The 25322-nt window shown below is 46.4% G+C and overlaps 1 protein-coding gene and 1 pseudogene across 2 annotated transcripts; both read right to left on the bottom strand.

The window, feature by feature from the left end:
- Positions 1-12307: 12307 nt before the first annotated feature.
- LOC310671897 (olfactory receptor 10K2-like) lies at positions 12308-18894 on the bottom strand. Its single transcript, XM_083428324.1, has 2 exons — positions 16721-18894; positions 12308-13745 (listed from the first exon to the last, which is right to left on the bottom strand). The coding sequence occupies exon 2, from the start codon at positions 13704-13706 to the stop codon at positions 12756-12758; it is 951 nt and encodes a 316-aa protein (XP_083284450.1). The 5' UTR covers positions 13707-13745; positions 16721-18894; the 3' UTR covers positions 12308-12755.
- Positions 18895-19285: 391 nt separating this feature from the next.
- LOC310671924 (1-phosphatidylinositol phosphodiesterase-like) lies at positions 19286-24398 on the bottom strand (annotated as a pseudogene). The gene is made up of 2 exons: positions 24297-24398; positions 19286-20131 (listed from the first exon to the last, which is right to left on the bottom strand). The product of its transcript is annotated as a 1-phosphatidylinositol phosphodiesterase-like (transcript).
- Positions 24399-25322: the final 924 nt, after the last annotated feature.

Below are 25322 nucleotides of genomic sequence, written 5' to 3'. Positions count from 1 at the left end.
CACATGTCACAAGGAAACACAGGAAAATTTTGATTAATAAAAGATTAGGAAACGAATTTATATCTTCAGATAAAGAGAAAAAAAGAGGGGTAGTCTTATACATCCAAAGTAAAATTGAATCACAACAAATCTTCAAAGATGAAGAAGGAAGAATTATAGCAGTACGGATCAAATGGCAGGGCGAAAGTTTGATAATTGTCGGGATCTATGCACCTAATGGAAACAAGACTGATTTTTACAAAACCTTAGAAGAAAAACTATTTGAGTATATGGATCAGAAAATTATAGTAATGGGAGATATGAATGCAGTGGTTTCATTGGAGATGGACAAACTAAGAGATGGAATAAGCAAAGAAGGAAAACTACCTAAGACTTTTTTCTCAATGGTTAAGAACTATAATTTGATTGATATTTGGAGACTCAGACATCCATTGGAGAAACAATTTACTTATTTTTCTGAACCGAATCAGTCAATGTCAAGAATAGATCAAATATGGGTCTCGAACGAATTGACTCCAAGAATTCTACAAATTGAGATTCAACCAAGAATAATTTCGGATCACAATCCAATAAAAATGGAATTGAAAGGATTTGAGGAAAGAACTTTTAGATGGAGAATTAATGATTACCTCTTAGACGATCAAAAAATGATAGAAAAAGCACGAAAGAAATTAACTGAGTACTTTGAGGATAATAGTAATAAAGGTACGAAGATGAGTGTAGTATGGGACGCAAGCAAGGCAGTGATGAGAGACTTTTTTATTCAACAGAATTCACTGAACAAGAATAGAGAATAAGGGAAAAAAGAAATTTTAAAGCAGATAATGGACAATGAACAAAAGCTTATCAAAAAACCAAATAATTCAAAAATAAAACAAGAGATAAAGACTTTGCAAACACAATTTGCAATGATTATAAATAAAGAAATAGAACTGAATATTAAAAGGCTAAAACAAAAAAAATTTGAATTCGCGAACAAATCTGGCAAGTGGCTTGCATGGCAAATCAAAAAGAGAAAGGAGCAAAACACAATTAATAAAATTATAATAAATGGAGAAGAGATTGATAACCCGAAAGGAATCAGAAAAGGATTCTTGGACTTTTATAGACAATTATATAAAAACAGAGAAAGAAATAATATGAGGAAAATAGAACGATTTTTTTTGGGGGGGGGGAGGTGCAGAAGATCCCGGCAGAAAAGAAAGACCAACTGAATGCCCCAATAGGAAATGAGGAGATAAAAGAGGTTATAAAAGAACTGAAAAGAGGGAAAGCCCCAGGACCAGATGGTTTCACAGCAGGCTACTATAAAGAAATGAGAGATGCTTTAATGCTACCATTGAAAGAAGATATGAACAATATTTTAAAAGAAAGAGGCATCCCAGAAACATGGAAAGAAGCATTCATCACACTTATCCCTAAACAGGACTCAGATTTAACACGTTAAAAACTATAGGCCTATTTTACTACTTAATACAGATTATAAAATGATTGCAAGAAATCATTCATAAAGATCAAGCAGGTTTCCTTCCAGGCAGGCAGATGAAAGATAATATAAGAAATGTAATTAATATTTTGGAGTATCTGACTGCTAGGATTGAGAAACAAGCTATATTAATGTTTGTAGATGCAGAAAAGGCCTTTGACAATATTGCTTGGGATTTTATGTTGAAGAATCTGGAGTTTATGGACATGGGGATAGAGTTTTTTAATGGGATAAAGGCAATTTATACAGAACAGAAAGCAAAGCTAATTGTAAATAATGTGACTACAGAAGATATAAAAATAACAAAAGGAACCAGACAGGGATGTCCACTTTCACCATTACTATTTATAATGGTCCTAGGGGTTTTCTTAAGGTCAATGAGACAAAATGAATTAATAGAAGGGGTAACAGTTGGTCAGAACGAATATAAAGTAAAAGCCTTTGCAGATGATCTGGTAATTACAATTGAAGAACCACTAGAAAGTGTAAAAGAAGTTTTGGATGAGATTGAGAAATTTGGAAATGTGGCAGGGTTCAGATTAAATAAGAAGAAAACCAAAATAATTACAAAAAATATGGATCAAAGTATGATAGAAATTATCTTTTTGGGGAAGAATCTCTACGATAAAAATGAGTGTCCTTCCAAAGATGTTATTCTTGTTTCAGACTATCCCCATAATAAAGGGGATAGTAATTTTTAAAGAGTGGCAAAGAGTGCTTTCAAGGTATATCTGGCAGGGCAAGAAGCTGAGAATCAAATTTAGTGTCTAGTATCCAGATCAAGGGAAGTAATAAAGGTAAAGGTAAAGGGACCCCTGACCATTAGGTCCAGTCATGACTGACTCTGGGGTTGTGGCGCTCATCTTGCTTTATTGGCCGAGGGAGCCAGTGTACAGCATGACTAAGCCACTTCTGACGAACCAGAACACCGCATGGAAACACCATTTACCTTCCCGCTGGAGTGGTACCTATTTATCTACTTGCACTTTGACGTACTTTTGAATGTTGGCAGGAGCAGGGACCGAGATGAATGCTTTTGCTTTTGAATGTTGGCAGGAGCAGGGAAGAGATACAGGAGATGCCAGCTGCTGAAGCCAGTCTCTGGAGGAAGGCCGCATAGGAGGAGATGGATGCACTGCATCAAAACAAGACCTGGACACTCACTGAGCTGCCTCCTGGTAAGAAGGCCATTGGCAGTAAATGGGTTTTCAAGGTTAAGAAGGCGTCAGAAGGAGAAGTGCAGCACTACAAAGCTAGACTTGTAGCACAGGGATTTTCACAACGTTTTGGTGAAGACTATTGTCAGAGCTGGCTCCAGGTCCCAGCTCACAGAGGACCAACACTAGCCGGTAGTAATGTACAAAAGTCTTTATTGAAGTACAGTTTCCATTTTCAAGCCGCAGCGCCCCAGCTCTACGTCTAGGGTTAGATCGGCGAAGCTCCATCTGAATCTCCGCCCCCTGTACACCAGTTTAAGATTCTAGCCTTACTCCACCTCTTCCGTCTCTCCTTTCTCCTCTGGGTCCTGCTACCCCCCGGGGTCCCTTCCTTCCTGGATTCTTCTGACGCTGACGTTGACCCCCCTGACTCCTCCCGCTCTTTTCGGCGGGCTTTGGGACCTGGCTCCCTATCCGGGCTGCCAACTGCGCCGCCCTCCTGTACATTTGAACTTGGCGCGCGCGCCCAGCCTTCAACCTTCCTCTCGACCGTTTCCTCGCTCCCCGATGGAGGCGTGGCCGATCCTGACTCATGTCCTCTCGCTGGCAGTGCGCCGCCTGATCCCGATGCCTGGGACTCCTCCCCCCTACTGCACTCTGGTGTGGACGCTGGTCCTGATTTCCAACTGCTGCTCTCTGAGTCCCCTCTGGCCCCTTCTTCCTGGGGTGTCCCCCTAGGCACCCCCCTTGCCCTGACCATGGGAGCCCCTTTCTGTGAATCTTCCGATTCGCTGGAAAGACTCAGAGACCTCGGACCGCTGTCATCGCTAACATTTCCTTCGGACTCCTCCCCCTCGCTCTCTATTTCCTCCCTTTCCTGTGCCTCTGCTCCTGAACCCCTGACATCCATCCCCCCCTCGAAGCCCCCCCTTCCCCCCTCCCCTCCTTCAGGTGTGGGTGCTGGGTGCTCCGTCGTTGTGGGGGTGAATGCCGGATACAGTTCGTCCCCCGTGGCGTGCATCCAGCCGGATAAGTCCGGCTCGTCCTCTGTGCTCCCGCCGACCTCGATTTCCTCTGCTTCCATCTCTTTGCCGCCGTGCTCGAACCCAAGGTCCTCCCCCAACACGTCCGTCTCTCCCCTGGTCTCCTCTGGGGACGTTGCCTGCCAAGGACCCCCCAGCCACTTCCTGCGCCACCGCTCCTCTGGTCGATCGTCCCACCAATAAGAACGGTCTGAGGCAGACCCCGAGGGTGATCCCTCCGGGGAACGTGTTTCTAGTGCCGGTTCTTCGTCCGAGGTGAACCCCTGGAACGTGCTGGCTGACAATGTGGGTGTGAAAAGCCAGTCGTCGAAATACGCGGCTGGCATGGGCCTGTGTGGGAAAATGGCATGAAACTCTTCCTTGAGAAGAGGCTCGTCCAAGGCATAGTCCGGCACCCAACGGTTGGCGCTGGCCGGGGTACCTTCTCTGGCGAGAAAATATTCTACTCCCTCTTCCCCCCATCTCGAGTCTAAAATCTCTGTGACCTGGTTGATGGGTTCCCCTCTTGGCGACCCCCTCCTTGTGGGCGTCTCCCTGAGCGGGTCTGGTGCCGTGCCCGGCTCCTGAAATCTGTGAGGTGCTTTGTAGGGCGTGAGCACTGATCTATGGAACACTGGGTGCATTCTGGATCCCTCCGGAAGTGTCAACCGGAAGGCCACTGGATTGACCTGTGCCTCGACTTGGTAAGGTCCTAGCTGCTTATGTCCGAGCTTCTTCTTCGCTAACGATCTGGTCGGCACTGCCTGGGCTGCTAACCAAACCCAGTCTCCCACCTGTATGTCTTCCCCAACCCTTCTGTGCTTGTCAGCCTGCAGTTTGTATGCGTGCTTTGCAAGTTCTAACTGCCTCCGAAGCTGTTCGTGAACCTCCTGCAACTCTGACGCTAAGGCTTCCGCTACCTGTGGCTCCCCCTCCCCCAGTCTCTCTAATCCCGGGAAGGTTCTGGGATGCCTCCCGTTGTTGGCGAAGAACGGTGTCACCCCCGTGGACACGTGCTTCGTGTTGTTGTAGGCGAACTCAGCGAGCGGCAGGTAGTCCACCCATGTTGCCGGCTGCTGATTTGCGTAGCATCTCAGGTACTGCTGCATGATGGCGTTGACTCGCTCCGCTTGTCCGTTGGTCTGCGGGTGTCTTGCCGACGCTAGGTTGATCTTGACGTTCAGGAAACCCATCAGCTTCTGCCAGAAGTTCGAGATGAACTGTCGCCCCCGGTCGGACAGGATAGACCGTGGCAGACCGTGAACCCTGAACACGTGGTCTATGAACAGTTTGGCGGTCTGTTCCGCCGTGGCCACCTTCGCGCACGGAATGAAGTGGGCCATTTTGGTGAACATGTCCACCACCACTAGCACTGCCGTCTTGCTCCTCGAGCTGGGTAAATCCGTGACAAAGTCCAGGGCCACCCTCTCCCACGGCTCGCTCGGTGTCTGCAGCGGTTCGAGCAGTCCCGCCGGTGGTTTGTGCACTGACTTGGCCCTTTGGCAGGTGTCGCACTTCGAGACGTAATCCGCGACTTCCCCCCGCATCTTGGGCCACCAAAAATCTCTGGCTACTAATTCTACCGTCTTCTCTTTGCCAAAGTGCCCGGCGGTGGGTGCGTCGTGCAACTGCTGCAGTACTTTCGCGCGGAGGTCGTCTCCCGGTATGTAGAGGGCCCCTCTGCGGATGAGCAATCCGTCGCGTATCTGGAACTCGTCGTCCTTCACCGTGCCCCTGTGCACCTCCTCCATCTTGGCTTGTGCGAAGGGGTCCTCCTGCAGCGCTCGACGGACAGCATCCAGGTCCACGGTTGCTGAAGCGCACGCCCACGCTTTCGGTGCGAAAATGTGCTTGGCCGCTGCTGGTGCCGCCTCTTCGAGGTATTGCGGCTTTCTGGACAGTGCATCCGCCATGATGTTGTTGTCGCCTGGGATGTACGCTATCCTGAAGTCGAAATCCGCAAAGAACTCCGCCCATCGTATGTGCCTCTGGTTCAGGAACCTTGCCGTGCGCCAGTACTCCAGGTTCTTATGGTCCGTGCGGACCTGCACTGTGTGTTTGGCTCTGATGAGGAAGTGCCGCCACGCCTTGAATGCTGCATGAATGGCCAGCAACTCCCTGTCCCAGATGGTGTAGTTCTGCTCTGACTTGCTGAGCTTCCTGGAGTAGAAGGCACACGGTCTCCAGTCCCCATGCGGGTCTTGCTGCAACAGTACTGCTCCCAAGGCTCTGTCTGAGGCGTCCGTTTCAACCCTCATCGGTCTGCTGGGATTCACATGCAGTAGCTGCTCTTCGGACGAGAAGAGACGCTTGAGTTTCTGAAAGGACTGCTCCGCTTGCTCCGTCCAGATGAACTTCTTCTTCTTGGAGCTGAGCGTGTCGGTAATGGCCGCCGTCTGCATCGCGAACCCCTTGATGAACTTGCGGTAAAAGTTGGCGAAACCGACAAACCGCTGGACTTCCTTCCGATTGCGCGGGCTCTTCCAGTCCAACACTGCGCGAACCTTGGCGCTGTCCATGGCGAGCCCCGTGTCCGACAACTTGTAGCCCAGGAAATCTACCTCCTTCATGTCGAACTGGCACTTCTCCAGCTTGGCGTACAGCCTATGCTCCTGCAGTCTCTGCAGAACTTCCTTGACGTCTCCCTCGTGGGTCTCCTCTGATTCTGAAAATATCAGGATGTCGTCCAGGAAGCAGACGCATTTCTTGTAGAGGAGACCCGCCAATACGTGATGCATGAAGGCTTGAAAACAGTGGGAGCCATTTTGTAATCCAAAGGGCATAACTCTGTATTCATAGGTGCCCAGGGGCGTGAACATGGCAGTCTTCCACTCGTCGCCCTCCCGTATGCGAATCAGGTTGTACGCCCCTCGCAGATCCAACTTTGTGAAAACGCGTCCTTTCCTCACCGTTGCGAGCAGGTCGTCTATCTTGGGCATGGGAAAGGCTGTGGGCTTGGTTTTCGAGTTCAAAATTCTATAGTCTACCACAAGCCTTTTTTGGGGCGTGTCCTTCTTCTTCACAAAGAATACAGGACTGCCCCCTACTGCCTTCGACTCCTGGATGAAACTGCGCTTCAAGTTGAGGTCTATGAACTCCCTGAGTTCCTGCAGCTCGTCTTCAGACATGGAATACAGTTTCCCAGTTGGCAGCGTCGCCCCTGGCAGGAGGTCAATCTTGCAGTCATAGGACCTGTGGGGAGGCAGCTTGTCCGCTTCCTTCTCGCAGAAAACCTCCAAAAACGCTGCGTACTTAAGTGGCACTGCTTGCAGCGTGCCTAATTGTAGCTGCGGGTCATCCTCTTCCCCTTCCGGGCTAGGCAGAATGCAATGTTCCGCACAGTAGGAGGAGCCGAAGGTCAGTTGGCGCTGGTACCACGCCAATGCTGGGCTGTGCCTGTGCAGCCAACTCATGCCCAATACTACAGGCGTGTCCGACAGTTGGGTGACATTGAAGCTGATGACTTCTCGGTGATTCCCAATTTGCATCACCATCGGAGGCATTTGCTGCACCACCTGCCCCCCCAGCAATTCCCTGCCATCCACCGTGACAACCTTCAGAGGCAGCGTGGCTGGCAGTAGTGCTATGTTGTGCTGTTGAATGAAATCCAGTCCTATGAAGTCTGCGTTACTACCAGAGTCAATGGTAATCGGCACTTCCATAGTGAGTCCATTGGGTAGTTGGAGCGATGCTGTGAGCTGCACCACTGGTTTGGGCGGGAGGGGGTCTGTGGGCTGCAAAATTTCTGGGGATTGCTTCACTGACTTGTCTGGCTGGACCCCAGTGCCTCTTCCTCCAGCCAGACTCTGTCTTTTCCCTGCTGTGGTTCTCTCTGCTGAGTTGCGTCTGTGACTGTTGCCGAGGCTGCAGTGTGCTTGTGGAGCCTCTGGGGACACTCTTTCGCCATGTGCTGAGCACTGTCGCAGATGTAGCACTTCCTGTTCCCTCTAGGAGGCTTCGCTTTGACTGCTCCCGGTGTTAGGGCTCTGGTAGCTGACTGAGCCCTGGCGCCTCCAATCTCCATCGGTTCTTCTCCCCCTCCCTGCGGAGGTGTGGATTGCGCACGCGCTGCATCCTTGGGAAAGAGGGGAGGTGCTCTCGCTGGCGTACGTCCCCAACGTCCTTCTTCTCTGTTCCATGGACGTTCTTCCAGACGCACCCCAATCTCCAGCGCCCGCTGGACCACCTGCTGAGTGCTCTTTGGTCTCTCCCCCCTTGCAATCTCCTCTTTCACATTTGCATTCAAGCCTTCCCAAAAAAGGTCTCTGACTGGAGCAGAATCCTTCTCCCATCCCAGCGCATGGACTAATCCAAAAAAGCGAGAATGGTACTGCCTTACACTGGCTCTACCTTGTTTGAGCCCATGTATGTCTTTTCTGGCGATATCAATGTCTATATTTGATAAAAAACACGAATCCATCGCTTTAATGAAAGCATCCGCATTTTGGAGCGCCGGATCCTTATCTCTCCACAGATTGCGCAGCCACGCTTTAGCTTCCCCATGCAAATGGGACCAGATAAACCCCACCTTCTCTTGCTCATCTCTAAAGTCTTTATCCAGCAGTTCCAGCGCAAACAGCAGGTCTGCTCGGAAGTTAGGGTACTGCTGTAAATTCCCATCGAAATGAGATACAAGGCTGCCTCCTCTTTTCCCCAGCCCAATCCCCTCTGATTTGGGTCCCGGTTGCCCCTGCTTAGCAAGCACTTCCAACCTGGCTTGGAGATCCCTGCAGGCGGCAGCCGCTTCCTCTTCCCTTTTCCTGGATGCAAGTACCTCCGCGTTGAGTTGTGTCACTGCATTTTGCAGGGCCGCTAGTTGCTGTTCTGTAGTCATCTTGCCTGACTTTTGTGAGCTCGCGAAGCACCAATCCTCTCCCCTCGCTGCGTCCACTCACGTTACGGGGTTTTTGGTGCAAAATTTACACAGATGGAGCTTACTGTCAGAGCTGGCTCCAGGTCCCAGCTCACAGAGGACCAACGCTAGCCGGTAGTAATGTACAAAAGTCTTTATTGAAGTACAGTTTCCATTTTCAAGCCGCAGCGCCCCAGCTCTACGTCTAGGGTTAGATCGGCGAAGCTCCATCTGAATCTCCACCCCCTGTACACCAGTTTAAGATTCTAGCCTTACTCCACCTCTTCCGTCTCTCCTTTCTCCTCTGGGTCCTGCTACCCCCCGGGGTCTCTTCCTTCCTGGATTCTTCTGACGCTGACGTTGACCCCCCTGACTCCTCCCGCTCTTTTCGGCGGGCTTTGGGACCTGGCTCCCTATCCGGGCTGCCAACTGCGCCGCCCTCCTGTACATTTGAACTTGGCGCGCGCGCCCAGCCTTCAACCTTCCTCTCGACCGTTTCCTCGCTCCCCGATGGAGGCGTGGCCGATCCTGACTCATGTCCTCTCGCTGGCAGTGCGCCGCCTGATCCCGATGCCTGGGACTCCTCCCCCCTACTGCACTCTGGTGTGGACGCTGGTCCTGATTTCCAACTGCTGCTCTCTGAGTCCCCTCTGGCCCCTTCTTCCTGGGGTGTCCCCCTAGGCACCCCCCTTGCCCTGACCATGGGAGCCCCTTTCTGTGAATCTTCCGATTCGCTGGAAAGACTCAGAGACCTCGGACCGCTGTCATCGCTAACATTTCCTTTGGACTCCTCCCCCTCGCTCTCTATTTCCTCCCTTTCCTGTGCCTCTGCTCCTGAACCCCTGACAACTATGATGAAGTTTTTGCACCAACCGTGAGGTACAGCAGTGTAAGAATGCTTTTGAGCATTGCAGCCTCCAAGCAAATGAGGGTGAAACACATTGACATTGCTACTGCTTTTCTTCACTGGCAGATTTCTGAGGAAATTTATATGAAACAGCCCAAATGTTTTGTAAAACCACATGAGGCACATTTAGTATGCAATCTGCAGAAAGGACTTTATGCACTTAAGCAGGCTGCTAGAGCCTGGAACCAGAAGTTGCATATAATGCTGATGCAACTTGGGTACAAGCAAGGCAACGCTGACAAGTGCTTGTACAGTAAGTCAAATAATGGACAATTTTCATATATCCTAGCATTTGTTGATGACCTGATTATTGCCACAGCAAGTGAAAGAGATTATGCACAGAAAGTAAAACACCTTAGCAAAGAGGTGGAGGTCAAGGAGCTAGGAGATGTCCAGTACTACCTTGGGATCCAAGTGGAAAGAGAAGAGGACGGCTCATTTCTTCTCAGCCAGAGACAAAAGATCCACGAGCTGATTGAATGCATGCAGATGCAAGATGCACACCCAGTTGCTACACCAATGGCTACTGACTTCTTGAAGAATCAGCAGGATTTGAAGCAGTTGCCAGCCAGACAACAATGAATACAGGTCGGCGATTGGTAAACTTTTGTATTTAGTTACCACATGTAGACCTGACTTAGCAAATGTTGTGGGGATTCTTAGCAGAAAGGTGAATTCTCCCACTGAGCATGATTGGGCAGGTGTAAAGAGGGTGGTGCGGTATTTGAAGGGTACCATGAATTGTAAATTAAGGTTACCAGCCGTCAGAGACCCTAAGTTGGGTGGGTATACTGATGTGGATTGGTCTGGGGATAATGCTGACTCTAAATCAACAAGTGGTCATGTTTTTATGTTTGGTGATGGACCTGTTGCATGGGGCAGTTATAAACAGAGCTGTGTAGCATTATCTTCCACAGAATCAGAATACGTTGCAGCAACAGAAGCGTGCAGAGAGATTGCCTGGCTTGATCAACTCATCAAGGACTTTGGGTTGGTGAGAAAGGAACCTGTCAGCTTACTAGAGGACAATCAGAGTTGCCTGAAGCTGACGCAGAGTGAGAAGTTCCTGGCCAGAACAAAACACATTGGGGTGAAATACCATTATATACGCCAGATGATCCAGGATGGACTTGTGGAACTGTCTTACTGCAGCACCGAAGAGATGACTGCTGACATCCTGACAAAGCCCCTACCAAGGGAGAGTTTCCAGAACCTACGTGTCAAGCTGGGACTCTGGGTGGTTGAATAAAGTTATTTACGTTTTGTGCATGTTGTATTGCCTGAGAAGGGGTATGTGGGATGTAAAACACAGGAGCAGTCAATTACAACATTCCTAGAGTGTACATGTTTAGACATGGGGAGGGATGTTTGTCCAGCCAGCAGGTAAACTTCCTGGGACAGACTTCCTCCGCATGTGACTAGAGGTGGGTGTGGCCTCACCAGTGCAGGTAATGACAAAAGCACAGGGCAGGGGCAGCCATCTCTCTCTCTCTTCTCTTCCTTCGAAGAAGCAACATCAAAAGATGCCCTCTTGGCTCCCAGCCAAGAGAGGACAAAGGGCCTATCTTCTTATAAGATAGAATCCAAATGTATATTACTTTATTAAGCTGTCTGCCTTTCTGGGATCTGATGTGAACAGAATATGAGTAAACTCTTTTAATACTTTTGTAAAAGACTGTGTTGTGTCTTGTATTTTAAGAGGGAATAAAGGGGAAATTACCAGAGTGATTATTATAGAGGTTCTAGCGAACCTGAGCAAACGCTACCGTTGCAAACTTAAGATAAATGGGAATGTTTTACTCTGCTGATATTAGGAACTTTTTAACACAAGTTGGATAAGGATATAATCACACAATATATCCTCTCCTGCATCCCTGAACATTCCCACAAAAACTTTAAAGCCTGCAAACTGGTGAAGTGCTTTCGCCTGTTAGCAGAGCTTAACAGAGTATTGCAGCTTTTCTTAGACAACTCTTGAGATTGCTCAGTCAGGAACGATGATCAGGAACAAAGACTGATGACTAGTAACTTGATTCTTGTAGTTTATTTACACAGCAGTAAACTCACAAGCTATATACCATTTACTAGATACAAACACGACTTCTTAACTCTCCAAGCACTCAGAATACTACTAACACACCAGCACACACCACTCACAACTAGTGTCATAGGTCATGCTGCCTATATGAGAGACCTCAGCCACAGAGCTGTTACTGGGTCCTCTTATCTTTAGGCAGATTTCTTCCGTGCTCCGTCTCCCTAGCCTGCTGTTGAGACACTAATTGCTCACTTGCCAAGCTGCACATAGACTATGAATTCCAACAATACTCTCCAGCGACAATGTGTCAGCTGGCTGCTCTGCCTCTATCTCCCCTGGCTCTGCCCCCCTCCCCTTCTCCTAACACTTTCCAACTCTTTTTTTTTGACGAACTCTGAGGTGTGACCCTCCTCAAACCCCTGCTGCATTCCTCTTCTTCTGCAGTGTCAGGAGAACGGGTGGTGGTGGTCACCATTCCTCCTCCATTTTGTTCCCTGGAGTCCAATCCCTGACAGAGGCTAGGACTCAAACCAATGGCTTCAAGTTGCAAGAAAGGAGATTCCAACTAAACATTCAGAAAAACCTTCTGACAGTAAGAGTTGTTCAGCAGTGGAACAGACTCCCATGAGAGGTCGTGGACTCTCCCTTTTTGGATGTTCTTAAACTGAGGTTGGATGGCCATCTGACATGAATGCTTAAGCTCAGATTCCTGTATTACAGGGGGTTGGGCTAGATTACATTTGGGGTGCCTTCCTTATTCTATTATTCTATCTCATAAGCCTCAAGGGGAAGGAAATGTGAAAAGGTTAAAATTTCCTAATCCTAAATGGCAGGTTTGGCATGTACTGATAGTGGCCGCCTCCCAATTGGGAGTATTTGGGGGTGGGATTCAAATGCATAACAGAAATTTAGGTTTACATAATGAAAGTGGACTAAAGCACTCTTTTGCTCTGGCGCAACAAATCCAGGGTTTTATTTTACTCATCTCCTTAACATCTGGTGGAAGGACATTCCACAGGGAGGGTGTCACTACCAAGAAGGCCCTCTGCCTGGTTCCCTGTAACTTCACTTCTTGCCATGAGGGAATTACCAGAAGGCCCTCAGAGCTGGACCTCAGTGTCTGGGCTGAAAGATGGGGATGAAGACATGCAACAGCACACTCCGTCAGATATGAGTTAGACATGTGGGTGAGAGCATGGCTGTGGGTCACAGCAATAGCACTGGATGGACCTATCCCATACAGTTCCCTAACCCTTCCATGCAATCTTTCAAAGTGAAGATGCATACGCCCCTTTAGTTTTTAGTGGAAGGGAATTTCCTTTTCCATATTCTCCAGAATGCTCCCCTGACCTCCTTGTTTCTGAGGCTGTAAATCATGGGGTACAGCATGGGCGTGACATTGGTGTAGATCAAAGAGACCACCTTGTCCTGCTCTAGGGAGTAGCTAGCTTTAGGGCGGATGTAAATGAAGATGGCACAGCCATAGTGGAGCACGGCCACAATCAGGTGAGCAAAACAGGTAGAGAAGGCCTTCTTCCGGCCTTCAGAACATTTGATCCTGAAGATGGAATTGGCTATGAATGCATAGGAAATGAGAATAAGCAGGAATGGAATGAGCAAGATCATCATGCAGACAAGGAACACAGCCACTTCATTGAAATGTGTGTCACTACAGGCCAGGTACAGCACAGGTGGGATATCACAGAAGAAGTGGTTGATATCATGTGAGCCACAGAAGGGTAGGCTGAAAATCAGCATGGTAAGTCCCAGTGAGATTGTGAATCCACTGGCACAGGCTACCACCAAGAGTCGCATGCAGAGATTCCTGCTCATGATGAGAGTGTAGCGCAATGGGTTGCATATGGCCACATATCTGTCATAGGACATCACGGCCAACAGAAAACACTCAGCACCCCCCAGGGCAATGAAGAAATACATCTGAGCAGCACACGCAGTCAATGGGACTCTTCTGCTCTTGGCCAAGAGGTTGGCCAACATTTTGGGTACAATGACCAGAGTGTAGCAGACCTCAATGAAAGACAGGTTGCGCAGAAAAAAATACATGGGGGTGTAGAGGGCAGGGTCAACTAAGGTTATGACCACAATGACCAAGTGTCCCGACAGAGTGATAAGATGCATGGCAAGGAACAAGGCAAAAAACAGAGACTTCAAAGTTGCATTCGTGCTGAATCCCAGCATGAAAAAATCAGCACCCAGGCTTTTGTTCTGCCCATGTTGCTCCATCCTAGGCTACATAGTTGTCAGGCAGTGCTTACTGTCAGTCTGTACAAGAGTGAAACAAAGATAAAATAAAGACAGGATAATATTAGCAAGAGGCAACAGGCAAAGATGAAAAGATTGCCTTCGAAACTACTCTTTTAGTCAAAAGTAAATGTATGCAGTTTTAATTGATCAGTTAATCAGTTAAGACAAATTTGATGAGTCAGGTAAGATTTCATTATCATTGGGTGACAGCCCTAGCAGAGACATCCAGATCATCAGTTGCTACAATGTTTACATACGCTTTCCCCTTTTTGCAATTTGGAAGCCAGTTTGGGTTTTTTGGTGGTGGTAGTGGTTTTTGGAGGGCGGAGAGGAAAATCATGTACCAAATGGTATGTGATATTATTCAAACCTAAAGTGGGGTGGTGGGGGGAGCTTAAACTGGCCACTTATTTTGAAGGGAAATCAGCCAGCTGGAACCCTGACCTAGTACCATGCTCACAACCCAGATTAGTACCCACAACTGTTTCCTGCCAAAAATCACTTCCCTTCCCCAGCTCCTTCCTTCCTTCCTTCCTTTGAATATTCACTTTTATATAAGATATTGCACTATACAGACTAAAAACACAGTGTTGCAAAAAACCCACTAAAATAACAAACAACAGTATGAGTTGGTTGGCAGCATTTCTTTACTGCAAACAGCATCCTAGAGGCCAAATAAAAGCTGGGATGGGGGTGGATTTGGAGCAGGACGCTAGCATGGCACCCTGACCTGGACTGGGAGCTTAGCACCAGATCATGTGACTCTTTGCTGAGTGGTAGAGCATCTGCTCTGCAAGCAGAAGGTTCAATGCTCATTCTCCAGATGGGGCTAAGAATGTCTGCTCTCTGAAACCCTCAAGAGCTGCTGCCAGCCAGAGTGGGTGATGCCGAGCTAGATGGACCAATGGTGTGACTCAGTACAAGGCAGCTTCCTATGTTTCTTCATGGCCTCAATGCAAAGGGAATCCCCCTGCACACAGAGTCTGGAAGTGGTTCTTCTGAAACAAAAACACTAGTTGGTAGAGCATCTGCTTTGAATGCAGAAGATCCCAGTTGAAATCCCTGGCATCTGCAGTTAAGGCTAGGCAAGACGCCTGCCTGAAACTTTGGAGAGCCACACCAACCAAAGTTGTACACATTTATCCCCATAGAGCCTTAATTATTTTTCTGCCCATTGTGGCAATTGTAATGTATTCTACTAGATGTGGTATAGTTTTTTAATTGTATCTTTACAGATATGTCACAGAATATCTGAATGAAGCTCATAGATGGCTGGTGGTCAACAGACCTCAGTTTGGGAAGCCCTGCTGTAAACAGTACTTGTCTGACTCAGTAGAAGACAACTTCCTATATTCCTGTCCTATAAAAATAACTCACCTAGACATTTGGATGTTTGTTTAATAATAATAATAATAATAATAATAATATTTTATTTATACCCCGCCCTTCCCAGCCAAGGCCGGGCTCAGAGCGGCTTACAAGCAATAATAAAAACAAGATTAATGATTACAACTTAAAAACAAAAGTAAAATACAACATTAAAATAAGTAATAAAAAAATAAGTAAAATAAGTTTAAGTAGGATATATGAGATCCCCACAACAACAGAGTAAGGGCTGCATGTTTTTGGATTAATTTTTTAAAGAAGCGGTTGATTATTGCAGGTTGTAACAATCTTACTGCTCCCACTATCTCTCAGCATAACCTGCTTCAGTGAGTGGCTGTGATGTGAGAATGGAGAGAGGGAGAAGCCTGTTCCCCACCTTGAGCTCCTCGGAAGAAAGGTGAGATATAAATCTAAACACATAAATAAATAAATAAATAAATAACCAGTGGAGAGGTATGACAGGTGTTATAGATCTATGCAGTGGTCAGTTTTGAAGTGTGTCACAGAGACGTGCCTGCAAAAGAAGTTCCCTAGCCATGTCTCCAAGGAAGGTCCAAAAACGCAGGCAGCTTTGTTTATTTTTTGCATGTATTACATACACACACAAGTGTGTGCATGTACATCTGCATGTGTGTAACCCACCCAGAGGGGTTTTTTTAGTTAAGTGTTCTATATATTTCATTATAGAACATGCAGCTTCCTCAATGAGCATCAGGACACCATAGCATAATATCCAGTTCATTAGGATGACTGTCACAAAACTGCTACAGAGGTCCAGCTAACTCTTCATCCAGACAAAGAGCAGCCTTCAGCTTTTAATTAGAAATGGAAGCAATCTTGCAAGTTTTGACATTTAAAGTGTAGATGTAGGAACCCCCCATCCAGCTTCTGCTTATTGTCCTCATTCTTCAGCTTCCTCTATGCAAATCTGTCACAAACAAACTTGAAAACTTTATTTGCACCACATTCACTTGCCAGAGGAAGGAGAGTCCATCAGTTACACTGGCTCTGAAAAGAAATTCTTGGAACTGTATGCTCCTGCATTCCCTCTCCATTCCCACCATTGTTGCTTGACTATGCAAATCCTTAGCCCCAGCTCCCCCAAACTGGTGTCCAAAACATTTGGTTGGCCTCAAGCTGGGAAAGGCTGCCTTGAATATCTTTCAGGCATTTTCACAAAGTGGATCTTGCTTCAACCCAGTTTGCAATACAAACACATTTTTTCTCTGCTTTCCCTTCCAGGCAACTATCAGAAGAGTTTAACATAGTAAAGTAAGAGAGGCTCAAAAAAGGACCATTCTGAAAAATGGTCTCTGCAAAGTCTAGCTGTAGCTTATGATTCTCAACTCCTGCAGCTGAAAAGAGGAAGGATTGTAGCTCATTAGTAGAGCATCTGCTTTGAATCTGAAATGTCCCAGAATAGTCACCAACACATCCAGGAAGGACTGGGAGAGAACCCTGCCTGAAATGCTAGAGAACTGCTGTCAGTCAATGGCTACAGTACTGAAGTAGATGGGCTAATGGTCTGGCTCTGTATGCTCTGGCCTTTCCTATGTTCCTGTGAAACATTGTCCTGCTTTAGAACTTTAAACCCTGCAATTCCTTACCTGTCAGAAGTCTGATTTGTTTCGTTATTCTTTTCCTGAGAAGTTTGGACATTTTTTCGATCAAGAATCAGCAACTACAAACTTTTCTTCTCATGCTGAATATGTTTATTCATAAGTCTAGGTGGTCAGATAGGAAGGCTTGCTGTAATCTGAACATGCATCACTAGCAGGAGGTGCTGGCTGCTGGCAGAGATGGAATAGTTATCTGAGCCATTTATAGGTTTGTTTGGTCCTCAGGGAGATCTTGCCAGCCTTTTCCACCAGAAGTCCAGAAGGAAAATAGGAACAGGATGCATGCTGCTGGAGGCGAATAACTTAGGCTGAGATAAAATGTCTCTCTCGCCAAAAGAATTATTTTATTCTATTTCAACAATTCATTTACTGCTTAGCACCACAGCCACCCTCTGATGTTAAAAAGAAACAAAGAAAAATAAAACTAACTAAAAAATCATAAATGCCTGCTGAGATAAAAAAAGATGTTCATCACATGCCAGCAGATCAACAGGGGGCCTGTCTGGTCTTGGGTGGGAGAGAATTCCACAGAATTGGGTCCACAGTACCAAACACAGATCCTCGTGGAGGCAAGCTGTGTGACCAAGCCTTGTGGGCCCTCTAAAAGTGACTTCTGTCATGATTAGTTTGGGATATGAGAAGTCAAGTGGTCTTCAAGATCTCCTGGACCCAAGTTGTTAAGGGCCTTGTAAATTAATACGAGAACCTTGAGCATGACTCAGTATTATATGGTAGTAAGAATGTAGCATAGCAGGTTCAAGTCCTGCTTTCTTTTCTCTTATGGGATGCTGTAAAACTAGTTGTTTTATATAATTTACTCAAAAATGTCTTAACTTGTTGCATTATGAAAATCTTAAGTAAAAACAAATCTTGTTTCAAAGTCAGGGTGGGGGAGTGGGGGGATAAACTGTTCCATCCCTAGCCTCAGCTAATATCTTAAACCTAGACTACAAGTACATATGCAGCAAAATAAATTGGGAGTAAATGGGAGACTAACTGCACAACCCTAGACATGTCCCATTGAGTTTCTTACAATGTGGACTGTAGCCTGCACTATGAGAGAGGAGGGAAGCAAGCAAACCAAGTAAGCCAATGCCCCCTTCATTTTAACTTCACCCCTATCACCCCATGAATATCTATCCCCCCCACCACCACTGATTGCCTTCATTAGAAAGCCCTGTAACCTTCTGCACTTTAACTGGCCCAACCGACTCCCTAGATTGGCTAGAGCAGAGTGAATAATAAGGCATCAGACCATTTCTGATCCATGCCACTTTTTCATGCATATATTCCTAAATGCATTCTGTCCAGTTTCTTCATTAACTTGTAAAAAAACCAAAAAAACCAAACTTAAAATTCACATGGAAATTCATATGTGCCTTTTTTCAGTGCCTTTTTTCTATAAAACAATGTTTAGGGGTACTCTCATTTTGACTATAGAAAACCACCATTTTATAGTTCAAATTAGGGAAAATAAATACAGTAAATGCAGTGGCAGAGGAAGGGGGTGCAGGGGTGCGGGCTGCCCCGGGTGTCATCTGTGAGGGGGGTGACAAAGTGACAAAAATCTGAGTGGTTTAAAAAAAGAGGGGCCTGCAACGTGGTGTTTGCATCTGCCCATTGCCTCTCCCTCAGCTGCCCTACAGCTGAGGGGGAGGCGGCAGAGAGGCTCCATGCAGCACGCCCCATCCCCGGCTGCAGGACACGCGCACTGCCCCCAGCACTCGAGTGGCTACCTACACCACTGAGCAAATGGACAAAAATACAAAGATTCACAAAATGTTTAGGAGTATGCGTACCCCTGCATCCCCCCCAATAAAAAGCACTGCATATAATAAAAAACTAAGAATGTCACCACACTGCACTCCGCTTGACCACAGACAAGTTGGTGCTGCTAACTGCAGCAGAAAGGCAGAAGTGATGGGGTGGTGAATGTGAGGAAAGACTTTCTGTCCCTCATTCCCCACCCCCGCCATAGGCCACAATGGCATGAGATGGAAAGGGACATGGAAAGCACCCAGAAGTGGCAGCCTGGAAGAAGTGGCACCACTGGCTCTGGAGTGACAGTGACAGCAGCATGAGGTGGAAAGGGGAAGGTCTCATCCACCTTGGGAGTCAACATTTTAATTTCTGATGTCTAAGATTGAAAGGATCAGCATGTCATCAGTGGGGGAGAGTGAAATGAAGAGGAGAAAGCCCGTCCCCGTCCCCTCTGCTGTTACTGCTGAGTTGTTGCCATACTACAGTATGGCAACAGCACCCTCTGTCATTGGCCAAGTGAACTGCAGTGTGACAACATTCTTAGATTGTTATTATATGTATAGAAATATGACTTTTCATGTGCATTTCTTTTTAACAGACAGGGCTCTTTCTGGACTCTGCCTGGAAAAGCCAGAGATTGAACCTGATAACATCTGCATGCAAAGCATGGACTATCACTGAGCTCTGGTCTCACTCTTCTTGAAACACTTCACTGAACTTTATGCTGGCAAACAGAACAAAGTCAAATGGTCTAGTCAGTAGTAAAGTGATTCTGGACACCACCAGGTGATAACAACCTGCCTACAAATATCTGTGATTATAGATTAGGCTCTCCTTAACTTGGCTTCCTTAGTACATCTCTTAACAAAAACTAACCTCTACCAAGCTAAGTGGTTGTGTGGCCACTCCCCATCTCCAAATTACTCTCCACAATGGTGCGAATCAGTCCTGTACCAGAAAAATCCATTATCACCACACCCCAGCACACAACTTCCACAGCCTGAGCCCTCAGGTGTTCATAGCAGAGTGGATTGATTTATTTGGCTAGTTCCTCAGGGTTGGTGAAAAGCCCATTACCAGAGCAATAGGTAAGGTGTATGACAGCTTGGTCACCATTGGCTGGTGCATTAAGGTGCTCCTTAACCTGGTCCCATTTGCACTCTGCAGAGAAAACGTCCCAGGCATCGCCAACACTTAGTTCCTCATACAGCATACAGCACTCCCAACACCTCTTTCTCCAGTTCCTCCAAGAGGACCACCTTGCCTCATGCCTGGTATGTGTCCAAACACAGCCCTGGCCTTCTTCATCCAAATACTGCTGCAAACAGGGGGCAAAGTCTTCTTTGGGAATAATTGGGAGTTCCTCTTTGATCCTCATAAGTACAGTCTCCTGTGGGTGGTCCCTGAGGAAGCTCAATGTCTTGTTCAGAACTTCAGAAAAATCAGCCTCCTGGAAAGTGTTGACATGGTAGATAAGAAAATGGCCACCTTCTAGTTTGCAGCGGATGTCCAGAAAGCGCATGCCAGCAGCCAGCTGAGTTCGAGAGGCCAGCTCTGACAGTGGATCTTCAAGTCACCAAGGAGACTCATGGTATCATGGGTACCAGGAATTGAGACTCTGGAAAGGAGAAGATTATTTATTTATTTATTTATTTATACCCCACCCTCCCCAGCCAAGACCGGGGTCAGGGCGGCTAACAACCAATAATAAAAACAAGTTGATTAAAATACAATTTAAAAGATTAAGATACAACATTAAAACATTAGGATGCAGCCTCTTCACAGGAGGGGAAAGGAAAAAGAAAAAGGAGGACTTCCGGGTTGGCGCTTCTGGTAATGGTGGATTTCCTCCGTTCCGGGGGAATCCGCTCCTTGGAAATCAGGGTCTGATCACCACGGCGAGGTGGAGACCCGCTAGAAACCATGAGCGGAAGAAGCTCATGGACTTGGGATTCGGCAGGTACCTTTTGCGCCTCCCCTACTCACTGGGAGACCCGGTTTCGGGGCGGGTACATTGAATCAACCACTTCTTTCAAGGAGTAAAGCCGCATTGCTGTTGCCAGAAAGCGCCGACTTTTCTTGTGGACATTTGGACTCTAAGTAAATATTAGTAAGTAAACAGAAAATTGGACTATTTAAACATTTAAATTTGGCATTTGAACGTGAAGGTCTAAACAGGAAGTCCGCCTTCCATCTGAACCATCTTTTAGATTTAGGGGAGCTAGTCTCAAGCCCAACGACACATTCTCAAGATGGAGGGGGAGGGAACAGCTGCAGTCGCCTGCGGTTCCTGCGCAATGTTTGCCATCTTGCCAAGGTTGCAGGCAGCTTTACGTGCAGCAATTGCATGTTGATTGCCCTCTTAAAAGACAAAGTCCAGCAACTGGAGGAACGTGTAGCTACGCTCCAAAGAATTAGAGAGCTGGAGCTCTTCTTGGAAGCAACAGAGCACACCGTCTCCACCAAGGAGGAGACAGGGGACTCCCCTGAGGAGGCGGCTAGTTCACCAACACAGGAGCCCGATATGTGGAGAAACGTGACTCAAAGAAGTAGGAGGCCCAGGGTTCGCTCTGATTGTCTAGAAATACACAATCGCTTTGAGGTCCTCTCCCCTAGCATGGAAGACGAAGAGCAGACTCCATTTGAGGATCTCTCCCTTATTACAGTCGATCACGTATATGAAGATGAGCAGCAAAGTCAGTCCTCAGGGAATGTGCAGGCGACCTTGGAACGGACCGCTCACGGAAGAACCCTGACCAAACCTAAGAGAAGGCGTGTAGTGGTGATAGGGGATTCCTTACTGAGGGGAACAGAAGCAGTGATCTGTGGGCCTGACAAGATGTCTCGGGAAGTGTGCTGTCTCCCCGGGGCTAAGATCCAAGATGTAACTGAACGACTGCAAGGAATCATAAAACCCACTGACAAATACCCCTTCCTCTTGGTTCATGTGGGAACCAATGACACTGCAAGCAATAGCCTCCAGAAGATCAAAAGAGACTACGAGGCTCTGGGCAGGAAATTGAAGCAATTAAATGCACAAATCGTCATCTCATCTGTCCTCCCAGTTGAACGACGTGGCCCAGGGAGAGAGAGGAAAATAGTGGAAGTAAACAGCTGGCTTCGCAAATGGTGTAAACAGGAACGGTTTGGATTCTTAGATCACGGACTGCAGTTTCTTGAGGATGGACTTCTGGCAAGCGATGGGCTGCACCTCACAACGGTTGGGAGGAATGTTTTTGCCAAAAAACTAAGAAACCTCATCAGGAGGGCTTTAAACTGACTAATGCGGGGGAGGGAGACAGTGCTCCCGAAGGTAGGAGTCTATTAATTGATGAAGATGATCATCCAAATGTCATAGACCAAATGGAGCAAACAGCAAGCAGACCTAGTGGTGGGAGGAAAAAATCCTTAAATAAGAGACACGGGGGAATGACTAATGGACTTCAATTTCTGTACACTAATGCACAAAGCATGGGAAATAAACAAGATGAGCTTGAGCTCTTGGTACAGCAAACTAAATATGACATAATAGGCATCACTGAAACCTGGTGGGATAAGTCCCACGATTGGAATGTAAAAATGGAGGGATACAATCTATTTCAGAGAAACAGACCAGACAAGAAAGGAGGAGGAGTGGCGTTATATGTCAGGGATGTGTATACCTGTGAAGAGATCCAAGATTTAGAACCTCAAAGCCAAAGTGAGAGCATTTGGGTCAAAATTAAGGGAGAGAAGAATAACAGTGACCTCATTGTGGGAGTTTACTATAGATCCCCAAGCCAAACGGAGGACATAGATGATGCCTTCCTGGAACAGATGGCCAAGCATGCAAAAGGAAGGGAGATAGTGGTAATGGGGGACTTCAATTACCCAGATATTTGTTGGATGTCAAACTCAGCCAAGAGCATAAGGTCAAACAGATTCCTCACTGGTCTTGCAGACAACTTCATTGTCCAGAAAGTGGGAGAAGCAACAAGAGGAACAGCCATTTTAGATCTGGTCCTAACCAATGTCGATGACCTGGTTAATGGGGTAGAAGTGGAAGGATCATTAGGCGCAAGTGATCATGCTCTTCTGAAGTTTACTATACAACGGAAAGGAGCAGCCAAGCATACTAGGACTCAATTTCTTGACTTTAAGAAAGCCGACTTCATAAAACTTAGGGAAGTGCTGGGTGAGATCCCATTGACAGTAATACTAAAAGGAAAGGGAGTTCATGATGGCTGGGAGTTTGTTAAGAGGGAGATAGTAAAAGCACAACTTCAGGCAATACCAATGAGACGGAAACATGGAAGGTGCCTAAGGAAGCCAGGGTGGCTATCTAAAGAACTTTTAACTGAGTTAAGATTAAAAAAGGATGTGTACAAAAAATGGAAAAGGGGGGAAACCACCAAAGAGGAATTCAAACAAATAGCCAGCACGTGTAGACACAAAGTCAGAAAAGCTAAAGCACAGAATGAACTCAGGCTTGCTAGAGAGGTTAAAAGCGACAAAAAAGGCTTTTATGGGTATGTTCGTAGCAAAAGGAAGAACAAAGAAACAGTGGGGTCACTCAGAGGAGAAGATGGCGAAATGCAAACAGGGGACACAGAAAGGGCTGAACTCCTCAATGCCTTCTTTGCCTCAGTCTTCTCCGATAAAGAAAACAATGCCCTACCTGAAGAATTTGGAGCAAAAGATTCAGCAGAGGAAACACAGCCCAGAATAACTAAGGAGATAGTACAAGAATACTTGGCTAGTTTAGATGTATTCAAGTCTCCAGGGCCAGATGAACTGCATCCAAGAGTATTAAAAGAACTGGCAGATGTGATCTCAGAACCACTGGCAGTCATCTTTGAGAATTCCTGGAGAACAGGCGAAGTCCCGGCAGACTGGAGGAGGGCAAATGTTGTCCCTATTTTCAAAAAGGGGATAAGAGAGGACCCAAATAATTACCGCCCAGTCAGTCTGACATCAATACCAGGGAAGATTCTGGAGCAGATCATTAAGCAAACAGTCTGTGAGCACTTAGAAAGGAATGCTGTGATCACCAATAGTCAGCATGGATTTCTGAAAAATAAGTCATGTCAGACTAACCTGATCTCGTTTTTTGACAGAATTACAAGCCTGGTAGATGAAGGGAACGCAGTGGATGTAGCCTACCTTGATTTCAGCAAGGCATTTGACAAGGTGCCCCATGATATTCTTGTAAAGAAGCTGGTAAAATGCGGTCTTGACTATGCTACCACTCAGTGGATTTGTAACTGGCTGACTGACCGGACCCAAAGGATGCTCATCAATGGTTCCTCTTCATCCTGGAGAAGAGTGACTAGTGGGGTGCCACAGGGTTCTGTCTTGGGCCCGGTCTTATTCAACATCTTTATCAACGACTTGGATGATGGACTCAAGGGCATCCTGATCAAATTTGATGGGAAGATAAGGTTAAAATAGATTAAGACAATTAAATGATAGTAAGCAGTGAAAGATGGAAAGGATTTGCTGACTTAATTATTAACTGGAATACAAAAAAGGGAGGTGGGAGGTCGAGGAAAGAAGTCATTGAAGGATAGAGATGTGAAAAAAGGATGTGTTTTTAAATGTTTTTGTCTTTTTCTGGTTGGGTGGAGGTATTGTTTTCTTTTTTGCTTTTTGATGTACTTCTTAATTTTTTTATTTTTTATTTTTTTCTATATATATATATATAAATATATATATAGTGTTTTTTCTTTCTTCTCTTTTTCTTCTGTAACTATAAAACTTTTAATAAATATCATTAAAAAAAAAGAAAGGACAAAGAAAAAGAAAGAGGGGGAGGGAATCAAACTGTCATATCTGACATCCAGTCAGGGAGGGTAACAGTGGGCCATGGAGTGTTGTCAAATGCCTCCGTCTGCTCCTGATTTTCAGTCTCCATGATGAAAATGAACTTTCCTGCAAGGGATAGAAAACATCGTAGCTTTACCACTTCCTGTAGTAATATAAGGCAGCTGAAAACTTGAGAAACGAATGTCTCTGTCTGTCTCTATGTGTCTACATAAAAACAACATACACACAGAGAGAATATACGTGTACATACCAAATTCAAGTTATTCAGTGTGTTGTATTATGGTATAAACAGTACAAATACAATTTTTAAAATATACAGTTACAATCAAGTCCCAACAAGCTCTCATTAACAATTCTACAGCAGCTAGCATCAACAGCTATAGCAAAGACCAAGATGAACAAGGAAGTTTTCAGCATACACTGATATTGTATAAAAGTTGGTCACCCCTTATTTCCAGTGGGTAGGCCATTACAGAGCACGTCCACCACCACATAAATGCCCTCTTCCTCATTTATATCTGGGAGGTTGAGGGGTAGGTGCGTGGGTGAATAACCCCATGAACACTTAGGCACATTTAAATCTCTCAAGGTAGCAGAGGAAGAGGCATCCAGAGTTTCCCCCACCCATTCCCTTCTAGATTTGAATGTCCTCCCCCTCTCTGCCCAGCAGCAGTGGGTGAGGGAAGGGGGTGGATGGAAGGATCAGCAAGGGATGGGGCAAGAGGAGCTGTGGCTGCCTCATCTGTCACAGCATTGGTGGATTTAAAGGCATATGGGAGGACTTTTGCTACAGAAGCACCACAACTGAATCCCAGTTCTTCAGAAGAGCAGCCCACTTTCAACACACAGGTGCACTTATCTTCTGTTTGGGGAAGTTAGTGCTCATATTTTTAATGTGAAAAACCCCTACCTTTCAAAACCCAACCCCTTGATTTTCAGAACACCTCATTTAGGAGGATTTGCTGGAGTTTGAGTTGTGTAAAAACGGTCAGTATGGCTGATCCGTCTTCATGCTTGGAGGCAC

This window comes from Podarcis tiliguerta (genome assembly GCF_965153285.1).
Source record: "Podarcis tiliguerta genome assembly, chromosome: 2".
NCBI lineage: Eukaryota > Metazoa > Chordata > Lepidosauria > Squamata > Lacertidae > Podarcis > Podarcis tiliguerta.
Note: the sequence above shows the minus strand (reverse complement) of the source record. Positions and strands in the feature narration are given on the sequence as shown.